General features: G+C 40.1%; 1 protein-coding gene across 5 annotated transcripts in view; it reads right to left on the bottom strand.

Moving 5' to 3' along the window:
• The window catches only part of LOC120796799 (VPS10 domain-containing receptor SorCS1-like), a 69,763-nt gene that overhangs the window by 34,592 nt on the left and 18,014 nt on the right, over window positions 1-17,157 (bottom strand). For 3 of the 5 annotated variants that reach the window (XM_040139872.1, XM_040139875.1, XM_040139873.1), the window contains exon 2: window positions 12,230-13,160. The exons of the other annotated variants lie outside the window; for them this stretch is intronic. In XM_040139872.1, the coding sequence (XP_039995806.1) occupies window positions 12,230-12,928 (699 nt within the window). In that variant the 5' untranslated portion in view covers window positions 12,929-13,160. The remainder of the gene's footprint in view (window positions 1-12,229; window positions 13,161-17,157) is intronic. 5 annotated transcript variants of the gene reach the window in all.

Below are 17,157 nucleotides of genomic sequence, written 5' to 3'. Positions count from 1 at the left end.
TTACACATCCAGCAGACATGAAGCAACATTATCATTCATTTGAAATTGTGTTTGTGCCGACCTGATGACTGCAAATTCAATGGTCACTCTCCTTTTGGCTCCACTAACTCCTGAGGGAATTATCCAGCTCTTTAGCTGCTAAATGCTCCACCATGTTCACCAGACAGTCGCTATCTGTGTAAGTCTGCTGTTTGGTGCTTTTCAGGTAGCATACGCTGAGTTTGTAGAGCTTTTTCACTGATAAACAGCTGCCTGCCGCTGCATCTGGTAGTGACGTTACGTGAGTGGTGATACTAAATCAAAACATTAGTTATAGGCCGTAAAACCAAACCAATGAGATAAAGGACATCGAAACCCTTCGTAGAGCCGAGGGGAGCTACAGATTTGGGTGATAATTCTCTGTGCACTGCTATGAGCGACATCCTTTCAAATACAAGTAGTCATGTGATCCATTGTTTATATGAAAAAAATATATATAGCAGCTTAATTATGAAGAACTGAATTTCACATTTTTGTAGGACATCAAGATTTTGTTTAATGGTGTTATTCAAATTAGTGACAACTGGTTACAATGTCACAGCTAAGACAAACTAATTGGGAGGAGAAGGTTGAGAACACCTGCCTACAAGATATATTAGCACCACAGCAGTGTTAACAGTGTGGCAGCCAATGCCTTTCAAGGTATAAAAAAAACCACAGTTTAGTAAGTAATTCAAAGACCCCAGGGGTAGGTATGGCATGAAGTATGAAACTTCACTGGATAAAACCACCACATTAAAAAGCATAATTTAATAATTTTTGATAAAGAAAGAAATGACTATTTCTATTACATTGTTTGTGACCCTGCAATTCTCTCCACACAAACAAAAGCCTGCAGGAAAGCACATCCTCGTATACCTCAATACCAACTCAGTGAGACATGTATTTTAGAGAGGCTTTTGTCTGCCACATCAATTTATATCACTTCATTAACAAAGGCAACATCTCCTCGTAGACCAGATGTTGTGCTGAAGCTAGGTTGTTTGAAGTCAGAGCTGTTGGCTCTCCCATGGATAGCAGGTCACTGCAATCATAAATTATAAAGCAACTTCACAATATCACTTTGCACCAAATAAATTATTGGTGTCCTGAGAAAACCTGATACACAGTGCATTCAAGAAATATTCAGTACCCTTCACTTTTTTCACAGTTATGTTGCTGCCTTACACTAAAATCGTTTAAATTAATTTTTGCCCTCATCAATCTAATCTCAGTACCCCATTATGACAAAGCAAAAACAGAATTTTAGAAATGTTTGAAGCTTTATTAAAAAGGAAAAACTGAAATATCCCATCGACATTAAGTATTCAGACCGTTTCTTCAGTACTTAGTTGAAGCACCTTTGGCAGCAATTACAGCCTCGAGTCTTCTCAGGTATGCTGCAACAGGCTTTGCACCACACAGCACACCCACACAGCACGATGCTGCCACCACCATGCTTCATGGTTGGGAGGGTGTTGGGCAGGTGATGAGCGGCCTCATGACTTGGTTTTTTCTCTGATATGCATTGTCAGCAGTGAAGACCATATACAGGAAGGTGTGTGCCTTACAAAATCATGTCCAATCAACTGAATGATCACAGGTGGAGTCCAATCAAGGTGTAGATGATCTCAAAGTTGATCAGGAGATGATCAAAGACCTCAAAGATGATCAAGATAAATGGGAGGGACCTGAGCTAAATTTCAAGTTTAGCTCATCTCAATGTGATATATCAGTTTTTTCCTTTTTTAATAAATTTCCAAAAATTTCTAACATTCAGTTTTTGCTCTGTCATTATGGGATATTGAGTGCAGGATGATGAGGGAAAAAAATAATTCAAACAATTTTAGCACAAGGCTGCAACATAACAAAATGTGAAAAAACTAAAGGGATCTGAATACCTATTGGATGCACTGTACAAATATGAGAAGGAGCAAAATCACAATCAATGCTCTGAAGACTGGGAAATGTGCATAAAACGTTTTCGGTCATTGTTTTAAGTGCTATTAAAATGACTGAAGTTCAGCTATAATGTGTCTGATGACAGCATTCTGCTACCTTTACAGATGCCAATACCATTGATATGTGACGATCAAACCAGCATGTTAAATGGACAGCGAGCAGATACTCCATGTTACAGCTACAGCTTGCAAGCAGAACAGAGAGTGTCTGACTTTATTGGACTCCTCATGTTCAGACGATGGCACTGTGAGAGATTAGCAGCTTGGTTGATAAGTCAACCGAAACGGCTTCATTCTTCTTTGGGCTTAAACTCTCGCATCATTTGCTTCTTCACCATAAATGAATGCCCAGGCGACTTCAGCAGCTAGGCTACGGTGGCCTGCTGGGTTTGGAAGCTTCACCGTGCACAAGCAGGGGGTCTGATCAATGCAGGCAAAATCAGACAGCTAGTGGGGAGGTTTTTCAATCCAACCAAAAAGTTTTTGTTTTTTTTTCTTACCAAAACTTCCTTTAACTCTTCAGCAGTCCGTCTGAAATTTGGAAGTGCTGAGTGAGATAGTAAAAGATTGGTTGCATGCTGACAAATTAAAAGCTTCCTGGACTCTTTAATAAAGTACACTTCCTCGGACATCAATAAAGTAAAACAGCTGATTAGATAAATACGCTGGGGAAGGATTTCTCTCATCCATATGTCTTATTAGACTCACCAACAGTGTTTGAATCCTCCTCTTTTGCCAAAATGCCTCACTATAAATCCAAAAAGGAAACTTCAATGAGTGAATCAAAGTTATGGTTTTGAATGTGAGGCTTTTCTTGCAGGAGCCAGATGGTGTAACTCATAAGAACGAGTTATGCAGGTGGCCACTTTAAAATGAAGTGTTCTAAATGAGGTGGCAACTGAGCAATGGCCAAAAATAGTTTCTGATTCATAGATGGAACGCTGAGGCACTGACGGTATTGTATTAACACACCAACCAGCTGAGAACTTAAAAATACATTTCAAAGATAGTGGCAATGTTAATGTTGGTTATCAAGATATTATCTCAGAAAAAAAAAAATGTCTAAAACTGATTCTTTGCTTACCAACTGCTGCTACAGCACTTTGAGGCACATTGAAAACATGCAGAGCACACACAGCAAAAATGTAAACCTGCACAACGTAAGTTTGATTTAAGTGAGGACAAGGATGTGCAAACACAAAGACGTGTCTGACAAAAAAAAAAAAAAAAGGTAAGATCTCATTATGCATTGTTTCAGCCAAATTAAATATATCCTGGTCTAGTATAAAATCTTTGCCTGATTTTTATGGAATTTCTGCTCTATTAGACAGCACTCGGTGGAGAAGAATGGAAATCCAGGAAGGTAACACAGCTTGCTGCAAAAAAAACCCCAAAAAAACCCAAAAAACCAAAAACACCCTGCAGGATTTCAAGGCGTCAGAGAACCTTGCCACAGTAAAGCTTGGTGGCTTGGCAGAGCTGAACTCAGCCTGCCAGTAGTTTCTGTGCAGAGCTGCATGCTGAGCTTTAAAAACAAGCCCCTCTGTTTAACCAAGCATTGCAAGCAACGCCATTTTCACAAATGTGTCAGGACAAATAAATTCTTGGTCTTTAGTTGTCTTAGGTTCAATCATGGTGATACAATTCTTATCATTATGTATTTCATGAATTTATTTATGTTTCTTTGGCAGGACGTGTGATTTTCACACACTGAACACCACAACACCCCCCCCACACATACACACACACACACATACATACATGCACACACACCATCCCCACCACCACCCACCCAGCCTGTCCATCATTGCCACCCAGGAGAGAGTAGAGCTGATGGTGTCAACATAGCTATATGCAGGAAACTACATGCATGAGTGTCAAAAACAGGGCTGTTTGTGATGGTATGCGGAGGAAACAGAATCAAGGTGGGTGAGGTAGGAAAGATAAAACGGTGAAAAGGCATTAAGAGCTACTCTGAGTTTAACTATTGATCATATTAAGTCTCTTGTTCCTCCCCCCAAGGTACAACATGTGGAGCCAGGGCTGCACAAGTTTAATAACTGCCAAGACGGCAAGTCAACCAATTTAGATATTGCTGAAGTAGCACAAGCTACAATTTCTGGTTCAACCGTCCCAAACTGCTTTCTGCTAGGACTGGGACAATAAGAAATTCTGACAAATTGATATTGGGGCAGATACAGTCAAAAACCCATTTTTTATTATGATTATATTTACATTAAAAACAGAACACTTTGTATTCAACCAATTCAAGATACAAAATTCAAATACATCTATGCTTACATCCTGTAGGTTTCAATTGTGACAGATAGGAGTGATAAATGCTTCTAAGAAATCTCCTACAAGTAATATAAAATCCTCCTTAGTTTAAGAATTATAAAATGTGACTACTAATACTGCTAAAAGGGTGAAATTTTAGCAAAAAATGATTAGAATCTGTTACTTACTCAAAGACAAACCAAAGGGCTGCCAATCAAAAAGACAAATTAGATTTATATTAATGTGGTTTCAAACTTGGCTCTGGTGTGTTTGGCTACAAGACATGTTTATGGATTAAAAAAAAACAATTGTAATTTTGTTTTTATTACATTTATTGATGATTATTGATAAAATGATAACGGATCCTAAGCCTTGCATTCCTTTGGTTAACTCTCAGGACCACTTACTGCCTTCTGACTTCATCACGACATGGGACACATTCGTTGTGTGTTTGCTGCCTCCATAATGACATTGTTCAAATGGGCTTCCAATCTTTTTAAATGAACAGTTTGATACTTTGGTTAATATGTTTATTAGCTTTCTTGCCAAGAGTTAATTGAGAAGATTGATAACCACTCTTATGTCTCTTTTTCATCTTTGGTTTGTTTTGTTTGTTTTGTCCTTAATATATTTGATGATATCTTGTATTTAATATTTTTCATATATTTTTTAAGTAGGATGTATTATACATTAATATTGCTCTTTAAGTAAGGGCAGCCTTGTACTCAAAATAACAACCTGTCTTGGTGTGTTTCCACACTGCTGTTGAATAGTGCTTTTGGCAGATGTGCCATGCTCATTGTGATTCCAGAACTTCTTGTTCAGTTGTATCTCTGGCAAAAAAAAAAAAAAAAAAAAAACAACAACAACCTGCAAGTCACATAGGGAGAGACACAACTTTCAAGTTCTTCAAAACTTGAAGAAACTTAATCCTTGACGTATATTTCAGACGTTACTTTTATTGTAGCTATTTTGCATAACCTAATAATGATTTCATACCAATACTTTCCATTGGCTACTTTTATTTCCTAAATTTTATTTGTTTGTATGACTGTTGAAAACTATGCTTGCTGTTAATTCACGTTGGGGAGATTCTTATTTGTCTTGCCTCAAAGTAACAATTCACCCATATTACCTTGACTGAATCCTTTTAAAGTTTAGTTCAATGTTCACTTTTCTATTGATTGTTTTACTGAACAGTCTCTGACATCAGTGGAGCCGCACTGCACAATGATTGCAGAATGTACATACATACAGTAATTTCGATGATCTTTTCAGTGCTTTTGTGGCATTGAGGCATTGACAGAGTCAAAATAAGTTCTTGTAACTGAAATGTTGAAATGAGACAGCTTTATCTTTTCCTCCATCATGAAATAACCCTCATTCTTTTTGATCTTTAACAGATCATTTACCCCTGTGCCTTAGACAAACGACACTGGCACTCAAAAAACTTAAATGTCTCTGGAAGTGCTGTCCTCCATGGACTTTTTCTCATGCATGCGTAGTCAAGGTATGACAGCCTCTCGCCTTCCACAGGACAATGGAAATTAATAATGATTAAAAGTGAATTATTTGAGTAGAATAAGATAGATGTTTGCATTGCAATGGAAAGAAGCACTGACGGCTTGTTCTTCTCACAGTGCTTACAGTACTAGCCTAAAAGAAAGTAAGACCCAGCTCAACAACATGAAAGACAACAACGGATACTCCAGCGATGCTGGAGGAGGCCCTCTACGAGAAAATGGAGGAGCTGAAAATACTACAAAACATGGACTTGAGTACCCATGAGCAGGGAATAAATATTCAGTGGCTTTAAGGTAGAGGAGACATTTAAAGAATTGAGCAGCTGCACCTTTCTTAAAGCAGAGAAAAAAAATATATTCCCAAAAGTAGAAAGCTCTTTACTAAAGATGGAGAAAGTCAACAAAGGCTCCAGACACAGAGGGTTTTGAGAATTCATCAGCCGGCCAATAAACCAGCAAATCCTACCCTCTGTTACGATCCATAGAAGGTTATGGAATGGTCATGGTTACAACAAACGACAACAACTATTGGTTTCGAATTGGAAATGAACAGCAGTCTCCTGTGTGAAATTCCTGTGTTTTGTCGACCCATCCACCCAAACCTCTTCCTAACGTGGACTTTGACACTCTGTATACTATCTCACCCGACTGCCTCCTTTCTATGGCCGCTTATGGTAGTGTGGGTCGTAATAAGCTACTTGCACACATGACCTATGGGCTTGTTTTTTTACGGGAGGACAATCCATTCAGCTTAAAGTACAGATAGATTATGCCAGGAGATGGAGAGCCCTAAAGAGAAAGTCACTCGAACTACGTGTCCTAAATACTCCAGAGCAAGCTGAAGCTCAAAGCCAAAGGCTCTCCAACAAAAAACTTGATTTTTTTCTAGGACAAAAAGAGCAAAAAATGTCCTGGAAGCCGTAGAGATCTTCATCCTCCTGGCCCCAAAACGGGGGAAGAAGAAAAAGGAGAAGAAAATGGTGACTTCACTTCAGACTCTACTTCCCGCTTCTGAACAGAATTAGGACATGAGAAGGACACATCCAAAAAGCACCTGTGATATCTCGTGAATAATACAGTGTGCTACCTGTATACCATTTGATCTTTGGAGGATTTTAAGTGATTAACATTATAAGCATGGCATTTAAAACAGCTGGATCGAGTGGAAACAAAATAGGACAGATGTGTTCAAGGTTATAGGGGGTTGCAGCTTGTCCCAGCATGCATTGACCAGGACAGTTTGACAGTCTCACAGGGCTAACACAGAATGACAAACACATTCACACCTACAGGCAATTCAGACTTTCTGATTCACCTTACTTTCATGTCTTTGGAACTGTGAGAGGAATCTAGAGCACCTGCATAAAGCCCATTCAGGCATAGGGAAATCATGACAAACAGGGCTATCGCCTTCTCAAAAGCTCAGAGTAAACGTTCAAAGTAAATAAAACACGTCATTCATTCGAATTAATTTAACCACAACCCGTGTAGCCTAATCCTAAAATATGTCACAGAATTGACATTGTTATTTTCATCTGTGGTGCCTCCTCTGCCTCACTTGAGTGACAAGCGAACATTACTGTAAAGTCGTGCAGACTCTAAACGGATTGACCCCAATTTTTTAACCACAAAATGGTTGCCCCCCAGCTAATTTTAGAACTGAGTTTAATGTTTGAACAATCAACAAATCTGGCTGTAGGATAACTGGGTGAATTTCTGGCATGTTAGAATACTTGCAGTTTGAGAGGCTCCACAGTCTGATTTCCCATGTGGCTGCTGTCAAAAGACTCGTTATAAACTGTAGAGAACTTGTCTTAATATTACTGGAAGAGTATATTACACGTTGTGGCTACTGTAGTCTTGTCTGAGACTGTGCTGTGATTCCAATAAAACTTAAGTTCGATACTTCAGTCCATATGCGGTTCTCAGTAGAATTGGACAAAGTACCGCTGCTTTTCTCTTTTTGTCAACATTGGGCAAAAATCAACCACGGCTCTGTGCTTACGTTCAGTGTGAGCACCTACGTCGTGGCTGATCGACTGATCCCTACGGTGTAAACAAATATGTCGGACATTTTTGCTGTGCAGAAAGGCAGATTTAAGCATGTAGCACGAGTTACCACAAGATTCATTAAGAACATACATTTAGAAAAATGCAAGCAGCACCACCTTTAGCCAATTTTTCCATCTATGCCAAAATGCCTTTTCTCACTGCTTCTTTGACAGTTTGGTGCCATCATTATTTTTTTGGCTCACTAGTTTTCACTAGTTTTCTCCATTTTGCATTAGCGAAGAGGACAATAGCCTAGTGTACTGACTGGGCAACCTCCAGTGGACAGTGCATTTGAGAAATTTGTATTTGAGCAGATCAATACAGATTGAATATTAAAAAAATGTCTGGCTTGTTCAAACCCTAGTTAGAATCTCAAATACAAAAGTGACAAACCTAATAAAAACCCATGTCTCACTGCACATGTATAACCTTGAGAAAATCAAACCCGTACATTTCAAAAAACATTTTGCTCTCGGCCAACTGCTCATAAAGGACCAGTCGATCTTTGATTAACATCTTCTGCCACACGAGTTGATTTAAATTATTTATCTACTGGCTCCTGTATGTAAACCATTTACAGCTATGGCAGCTTGAATGCAACGCATCTTTCTCAGTAATACTGTCAGCTTACTTCCTCAAATAATATTACATTTGTTTGTTACAATTTCTTTCATTGTCAGAACATCCTCAGAGCATGCCAATTAATTGCTGCATTTAAACTGTTCACATCCAGTGAGAGGACACTCGTTATTAAAATGTTTCCTGTCACACACAGTAACCACATGAATGAGTGTGGTAGCAGCACATGGATTGAGCGCTCATTTGCATTTTCCTTGGTTTTCATGTTGACTGAAAGCTGGAAGGACATTGCAGCTTAGCTTTCAAACCATGATAATTGGACAAATGATAAACGAACTATAGGATCCACCAACTAGGCTTCAGCTGCAAATGAATGACAAAATGAAATCTAGATTTGGACCATAAAAAAACCTAAATATCAAGACAAGTCAATAATAGGCTCGGACCATGTGTTTCACAGGCTGTGTGTACAACATGGCTGCAGTCCTGTAGGCCTGATACTATAAACCAATCATCAGGTTTCAGAATTGCAACCAACACACGATAGTATGCTGCACAATATAGCTAACGAAGAAATGCCTGAAGTTTCGAGAAGTGTGGCCAGGCTGAAAACCTGATTTCATGTATGACAAAGTCAGAATGTCAGGACAACTGCCTGAAGTGTAAAACAGAGCAGCCCTTTCCCACACAAACTGAGTCACATTAACAAGCCAGGAGATATTACGTGTATGAACACTGCAAGAATTCTCCGTCCCCTAAACCCTTTTTTCTTTCTTTATACTTGTTGGCCAATTAATCTACTTTGAAATTTTACAAAATTTCTCACTCTCAAAATTCAACCTGTAAGACAGGGTTGCCTATTGATGTCTGACTGGCTGCCTTAAACCTCTTTCAGATTTTCTCATATTTAAGGAAGCAGATTACGGTCAATATGACTGAACTGTAACTGTCTGAACAAAGATGTTTGACTTGGAAAAGGGAAATTTGCTAATTTTCAAATAGACATATTTTAAATAGATCACTAAAAAAACTGCAAAATCCATGAGCTTTCTTGGCGATCACCTGCGCCTACACAGTGAGAGAGGGTGTGGCATGTAGCAGAAGCGGGAACGCACACACATAATATTGTGAGTAGGCGGGATGACATGCTGTGCGATCAGGGGAGAAATTTCTCAAAGGAGGACTAGAAAGTTTGCCACATAACTGTGAAAAAGATTATGCCAAATCCTGGTGATAATGACTTGAATCAAAGACAAATCTCAATATCAGCTTTAGGACGCTAATTTGATCATGTATGGTGATTGTCACTGATTACAAACAAAACTTTCCCAAATATATGATAATACTTTAGACTTTTTATTCAAGTTTTATGACTTGCTGATCCTTATACACTACCTGCAGGATACTGCCACCGGTCCCATGCTCTTCTCAGTCCACATGCAACCCTTACATTATGTTATCACAACATCAATTTCCACAGCTATGCTAATGATACACAATTATACATGTCTCTAGAACCAAATGATACAAATGCCTTAAAGTCGCTCACAGCCTGCCTGCACTTAATAGATGAATAATAACTTTCTAAGATTTGAATGATCATTTTAGCCATTTTTAAGCTAAAATGTCAAATATTTTATGTTTCCAGCCACTGAAATGAGAATTTGATGCTTTTCATTGTCATACACAATAGTAAACGAAAGATATTTGGGTTTTGAACTGTTGGTCAGACAAAACCTTCACCCTGGTCTGTAGCAGACAAAACAACTAATTGATAAAACAAAAAACAAACAAAAAAAACCAAACAGATAAATCAATAATAAAAATAATCGTTTGTTGCAGCCCTATAACAACATAATTGTTTGTTGCAGCCCTATAAACATTTAGCCAAAAAGATCCGCTATGCAAGAATCCTCGACCTCTGGCTCCCCAGATCAAGCCTAAGCAAATATCATAGCGTTCTTTTAATAAATATTGCCAGGGTGCAATTTCAGCCAGCAAGATGACAAGAAGCTAATTCATGCTTACATCTCAAGTAGGACAGACTACTGCACATTTCACTGGTCTGAATAAATGTATGTTTATGGTTGACAAATAATATAAATTCTGCTGTTTTACTCCTGACCAAAAAAAAAAAAAAGAAAGAGAGTGCATATGACTGTGGTTCAGGCTGAACTGGACATGGTTCCAAGTATGTTTTAGAACTGATTTAAAAAGGTGCTATATGTTAGTTTTTGCTATCGCTACAAACCCAACGTTAGCACTAACAGCTGTTTACTTACCAGTCTAGAAGAAATGCAGCGAGTTCAGCCTCAAACTTCATTCTTTTACTCGCCAAAATCTCCCTCCAGCGGTGGAAAGCAACGCCAGTTTTAACTCCTGTTTGGCTTCTGTTTTCCTATCCCTTCTTTCCATCTGTTGAGGTTAGCATGCTAACCGGCTAGCCCCGGCCCCGCCCATCACTTTCAGATAGCGGGTCGCTGTAGCCTCCAGTCTGCCCCGGAGAAGCAGTGCTGCTCTGGAGGGCGTATTCTAACCTCTTGTCCTGTAAACATAACGATGGCTGAAACTCTTGGCAAGCGGCCATCGCTAAAACCACCCGCTCCCAATAAAAAAACAAAAAAACAAATGAAAAACCACATTCAGCGGCAGAGAAAACTTTAATATGGCCCCTTTAAAGTCCCTTAGCTTGTATCTTAGAGCTCTAAGTGGACATTACATCGCAGAGCCCCTGTTGTTTTAAGTGCCTTCACGTTCATCCACATCCTCCACTGTGGGTTAAAAGTTCAGAATTACAGACATGAGACATTTCCATGTTCCCAAACTGCAGAGTGCAAATCCCCTGGATATTAGGGAGACAACCTCTGTGAGAATTTTTAAGCAACAGCTTAAAACACATCTATTCCTGTTGGTTTTCAACTAGTCATTTAACTTGGAATGTTTCTCTCTCTCTCTACATACATTCAGTATTTTATTGTGTTACTATCTATGGTGCCATTTCGCATTTCATTTTGCTCCTCATTTCTTTTTATTGTAAAGCATTTCAAGTTACATTCTTTGTATGAAGAGTGCTATGTAAGTTATTATTATTATTATTATTATTGTTATTATTTCCACCTGTCTGCTAATGACTACCACTAATACCCCTCAGCGGCTGGGTGTTCCCAAACAGCTATATGCTGGTGTGTCGGTCAGTGAGCTGTATCCTTAACCTTTTGAAGCATCACCCATTTCTCTGCTTTTGAGCAAAGCGGATATAAAGCTCTAGCGAGGAGATAGGCATTTGTATGGATCCGGTCACGCAGGAAATGTGGTGCCTACAGCCGACTGCCAAAATCAGTGATTTGACAAAAAAATAAAAAATAAATAAATAAATAAATAAAATAAAACAATGTGCCTGTGTGTGAGTGTTTGTGAATATAAGGGATGGAGAATGACAAAGGAAAGAGAAGATATAATTCCCTTTAAACTCTATGCAGAACATTAACCCCCCCCCCCCCTTCAACTTCAGGCTACCTGCCAGGATCAGCTGATCAATAAACATTAGCATAGATGGGGTGTGTGTGCGTGCGTGTGCTTTTGAGTGAGGGAGTGAGGGAGAGAAAGAGGGAGGGAGGGTAAGAACCACGCACACAAGACCGATCCCCTCAAACTCTGCAACCTCTCAGCAGTCTCGGACTCAGTCTCTATTACGTCTGGTCTGCTCGGTCATTCAGTCAAAATTCCTCAAATTACTGCACCAGATATGTGACTGAGCACCGGCCACACTGCGTCAAAAGGGGGCTCCGCGCGTAAACCCGGAGCACATTTACTACTTACGCTACTGTTTTGTCCGGACCAGTGCACCATTGCCTGGTTATGAGCCGTGTCCCCGCTGAGTGCAAATGTCGAACTTGCGAGCTGAAACTCCTCCTGGTCCGAGAACGGAGCCTCATCCACGCCCTCCGGTCTGAATCCGGACCAGGTCTCTGCGCGCCTTCGCCTTCGTCTCCAGCTGGCCACATCTGTGTTCTCGTTTACCGTCACATCCACCTGCGCCCCGTCTTCCCCAGAAAAGCCGTGATTATTGGCATCGCCGGTGCCGTTTTCGGTCGCGTTTTCAGGCAAAGGCGCAGACGCGCGAGAAAACACTTTGGAGTGAGAAAGTTTCTGTTGACCGTTTGACGCGTCCTCCCGGATGCAACTTCTTTTATTTCCCCGCAACCGTGGCTGCACTTTGGACGAACTTTCTTCGCTCGCGGTCCATTCCGCAACGTTGGGATTTTCGCCCTCGCCGGCGGTGGCTTTGGCGCCCGGCGATCCCCCGTTAAATCCAATAAATTCTTCGACTGGTGCCTCGCCAAAATTAGTCAAATCCAGCGCCGAGAGTTCCCGGGGAAACGCCGTGATCCGCGGCAGCTGGCACGAGGGAATGCACCTCACCTCCGCTTTTGTTCCGCCCAGGAAGGAAGTTAGGCTGAGGAGCCAAATCCACTCGGAGAAAATGATGAAAAGGCAGCGACCGAGGCGCGTCTCCATTCTACGTTAATTCCGAGTTCGGGCGCGTTAAAAGAAGACCATTTTCACTCTCGAGCGTCCGACTGTCACCACCTGGTAAAGTGGAGTCCGCGAATGCGCTGTGGGGAGGTGCAGCAGCGCACGGACAAGTGCTCCAAAGTACTGATGCAAACGATGCATCAGAGGAGGAGCTGGAGGCTGAATCTTGCACGAGAGGGGAGAGGGGCCCGTAATCCCGCATCCTCATCGCAACCTGGATAGAAAAAAAAAAAGAAAAGAAAAGAAAGGAAAAGACAGGAACTGGGTTTACGCTTTAATTAAGTTATATATCTGTAGAGGCACATGCTCCCCCTGGGGTCTTTATTCTGTTTTTGATCTGCTCTGTGCCAGATACTATGTCACTATGAAGTATTTGACAGGATCGTCATCCTATAGGTAATTATACATTGGATTAAAACAGCCTGAAAGGTCCCTCAGATGTTGGCGTCCCCGGGGACCAATCTGGAGACATTATTGGGTCTGGCTCTGGTAGTCTTTGTGTAGGAACCTTCCTGACAGGGGCTTTATGGGGGATACAGTGAGGCTTTGCATTTTCCATTAGTACAGGCCTAGGTAATCAATTAACAGGATTGCCTCTGTTCCCTGTCAATTATGCCATGAAGGTAATGACTCTGTTGTGTCCCGCCTACAAAATGGCTTGGAAATTGTTTCACTCAGGCTGCACTCCCGTATTATCCATTCAACGCTGACGAATGGAGAAAATGCGTATTCTTCCATTTTTATCTTCTGTTTTTTTGTGCCTTCTTCTCAGGTTAATGGAGGGATGTCTGACAGAGAATAATGAGCAGGATTCAAACCAGAGGTGAGCAAACAATCATTTTCTCTATCAGCCCCCTCTGGTTGCTGTTGTACATAGGCACAGAGGACTTTGCAGGTGCCATGGCAATAATTGAGAAGCCATTATTGCCATGGCACCTGCATACTCAATGCAGACACCCTGGACTATTTTGTTATATTTCTCTATACTTTGGGCTATGTTCCAGTAACCTAATGGTAAACCATTAGGGGGAACTAGAGCCTGTCCAAACCCTGTGATTAGATTCTATTTCTGGGCAACATTTAGTCAATAGGATGAGGATGCTGTTGACTGGTGACTGATGCTGAAGAGAGTGCCTATATTGAGCGGTGTTCTCCCCATTGCTCCGAGCTGCGACGTGATCCTGTTCCACATACGGGTCTACTGCACAGAGATGTCTTTCATTGACAGGCATTAGAGATGCAGTGAGCAAGAGCTGTCTCAATCTGTTTCAGTTAGCCCCCACCAGACAAGGGGAAACCAGTCTATAATGCAGACTGATGGCTGACTGAGAATTTCAATCATGGAGAACATTGGCTAAAAAGCTCAAGTCTTGAGTGTAATGCAAACCTAAAGCACAGTGCCACTAATACAATGCAAAAGACCTCTTAGAGAAAGTATTGCTTGTGTGTGGCACCTATTCGACTTTTTACATGTATTTTTTTACTTGCTGTGACTTTGTCAGGGATACATCTGCAATGACATTGGGGAGTGATTACAATGGATTTTTGTCTGACCTGTCCGCGTAGTTTAGACATGGATGGTTGTGCATATGTGGTTAGGATTGTGTAAGGCTGGCTTGGTACTTTGCCTTGTTTTGCTTGTAACATTTTTCTGATAAAAAATAATTTCCTGAAGATGAATGCAACTAACGATTATTTTCATTATTGATGAATCTACTGATTATTTTCTCGATTAACTGATTAATTGTCTAAATATCAGAAAATAGTAAAAAAGGCCCATCGCAGTTTCCAAGGGACTAAGGTGACATTTTTGATTGACTTGCTTCATCTGAAAAAAAAAAAAAAAAAGCCCAAAACAGAAAGATGTTCAATTTACAATAATATATATTAGAGATAAACAGAAAAAGAATTTCAATAATTAATCGACTATCAAAATAGTTGATTTATTTTCTTTGGACTGACTAATTGAGTAGTTGATTAGTCATTTAAACTGTAGATGAAACTACTGTTTTTACTGATAATGTAGATTTCTCTTTGAAGCCACGGTGGGAGGATGGCATTATGTAAATGTCGTCATATGTATAATCAACAAATGAAGCTTTTAGGGCAAGTTCAAGCAGGTAAACAACAGTCAGTCGGCCTTATCTCATCATCACACTGAGGCTTCACTCCTCCACTATTATCCAGCGATTTCGCTGGGTTCTGTGCGCAAGCTTTTCCATCATCCAATGGTCATCTTAGCTAAAGAATATTTAAACCAGCTTACCCATGTTGTCCCTCTCTGCTGTCATTGCAGTCTATGCTGCCCGCAACTGCGCGCCTCCACCACCACAGCACCACACCACCACCACCACCAGTGTCAAGGCCTCGTCCAAGGCTCTCTTGGGGGATATCAGATTGGCTGCTATTCGTAGCGCTCTATCCCTATACATCTCCTTAATCCATGGGGTCAACGCCAATGTCTTTTTTAAATACAGTTTCTGCGTTTGTGTAAATTAGTGTCTTTCCTGATTGAGTTGATTTTCAAAAAAACTAAACCGAGGTTTTGGAAATCACGTTAAAATAAAAGGATGGGTAAGCCACAGGCAAATGACAATACAGGCAGACGTTGGGAGGTGTAAAGTGTGTATTAAAAATGAAATGAAATGAAATATCCTGGGAGGATTTTTCTGACTTATTCACAGACTTTAAGTTTCACTTTGCAATGTGACAGATTTCAGGACTGATATCGTATAGTATATCTGTGTGCACAAGATGGCAGCTGAGTGGAATTATTGTCTTTCGACAAACAAGATTGCTGCTTTGCCGCCTGTCACACAGCCTGAATACAAACTGTGTTATGCTCCCTGAGCTCATACTTCTATGATGGGACCTTGTGAGCAGCCTGTGAAAGGCACACAAAGGAACGAGATGACAGCGATCCATGTTGTTGGATTATTCTTTGTTTTTTTTATTAAACAGAGTTCAGTGGAAGAAGAAAAGAGTACTGTAAAGTCCCTCTTTGAAATCTTGACCTTTTCCTCATTGATGTCTGGATCACTTTCACAACCATCCTGATTTCTCTGGTCCTCATACCATTTTAAAAAAGGACCAAAGACACTTCGTGATTTAGACTACATTCACTCTCTCACCCTTCTGCTCCAACTAAAAAGCAAAAAAAAACATCTGCTTTCAGTGAAGCTTAGCATTGAGTATAAGCTGCAAGATGTGTATATGACAAAAGACACACAGTTGCCATAGAAATGTGATCTCTTTCTCCGAATGCAATAATTATTTATACATATAAATATCTTTATATATCTTTAAAAAAAGAAACAATGAAAAAGTGTGGAACTTCTGTGCAGGTTTTTGCAGTTTGTCTTCATGCAGATGTGTTACAGAACCACTCGTGCTAAGTCAGAAGGTGTTGAGGTAGCACTAGCATATAGCTCAATTTAATGATGGACACCTGAGACATCCACTTCAATTAGTGCTGAACAAACCTCTGGGGCAGCAGGAGAGAAAATCACCTTTTCAAATAATGATTTCAATTACATTATTGAGAGATATGGTGAAATGCAATACAGGCCGCAGGTTAAGTGCTATGACCCCAGTGAAATGAGGCAGGGTAAATCCATTCGATAGCACAAATCCTTTAGTTACTCTTCAAATATGTGGTATATTGGTTTCTGCTGTGTAGTCAGTGAAATGGTGAGATGCTACTTTGCTACTCATAAAGGTATGAAATGTTATAAAGAGATCTGTACAGTTAAATGTTTATATCTAATTACCAGAAATATACCATGTGTATACTTTCCACTGCTGCTAATTTATTTTGTGCTTATTTTTATTATTCAGTAATGTCTTTAATTCATTGTACTTATTGTGCATATGTGGTTTGTTCAAAAACGTAATTTATTCAGCACAGATTTAGTAATCATTGAGGGGGATTACCCCGTTGAAGTACCTCTTTCTTTCTTATATTATTTTCTTTCCTTCAGTTCCTCTTTCTTTCTTATGTTAATCTTCATTCTTCCTAATGTTTTGCGTAATTTTCAGTGTTCAGCTCTGGACAGCAACACCAGCTTAATATGGTCAATCCACATTGTAAAGAGCAAATTATTCACACAATTTGAGGAAATGTTGAGAAATTAATGTTTTGAGCTACAGGGTATAAAGCAACTGATGTTGAATGACCTTAACTCAACTAGAAATTTGTGTGATAGCCCTGA

This window comes from Xiphias gladius, chromosome 11 (assembly GCF_016859285.1).
Source record: "Xiphias gladius isolate SHS-SW01 ecotype Sanya breed wild chromosome 11, ASM1685928v1, whole genome shotgun sequence".
NCBI classification, from domain to species: domain Eukaryota; kingdom Metazoa; phylum Chordata; class Actinopteri; order Istiophoriformes; family Xiphiidae; genus Xiphias; species Xiphias gladius.
The sequence above is the reverse complement of the archived record's forward strand: the minus strand, read 5'-3'. Positions and strand labels throughout refer to the sequence as shown.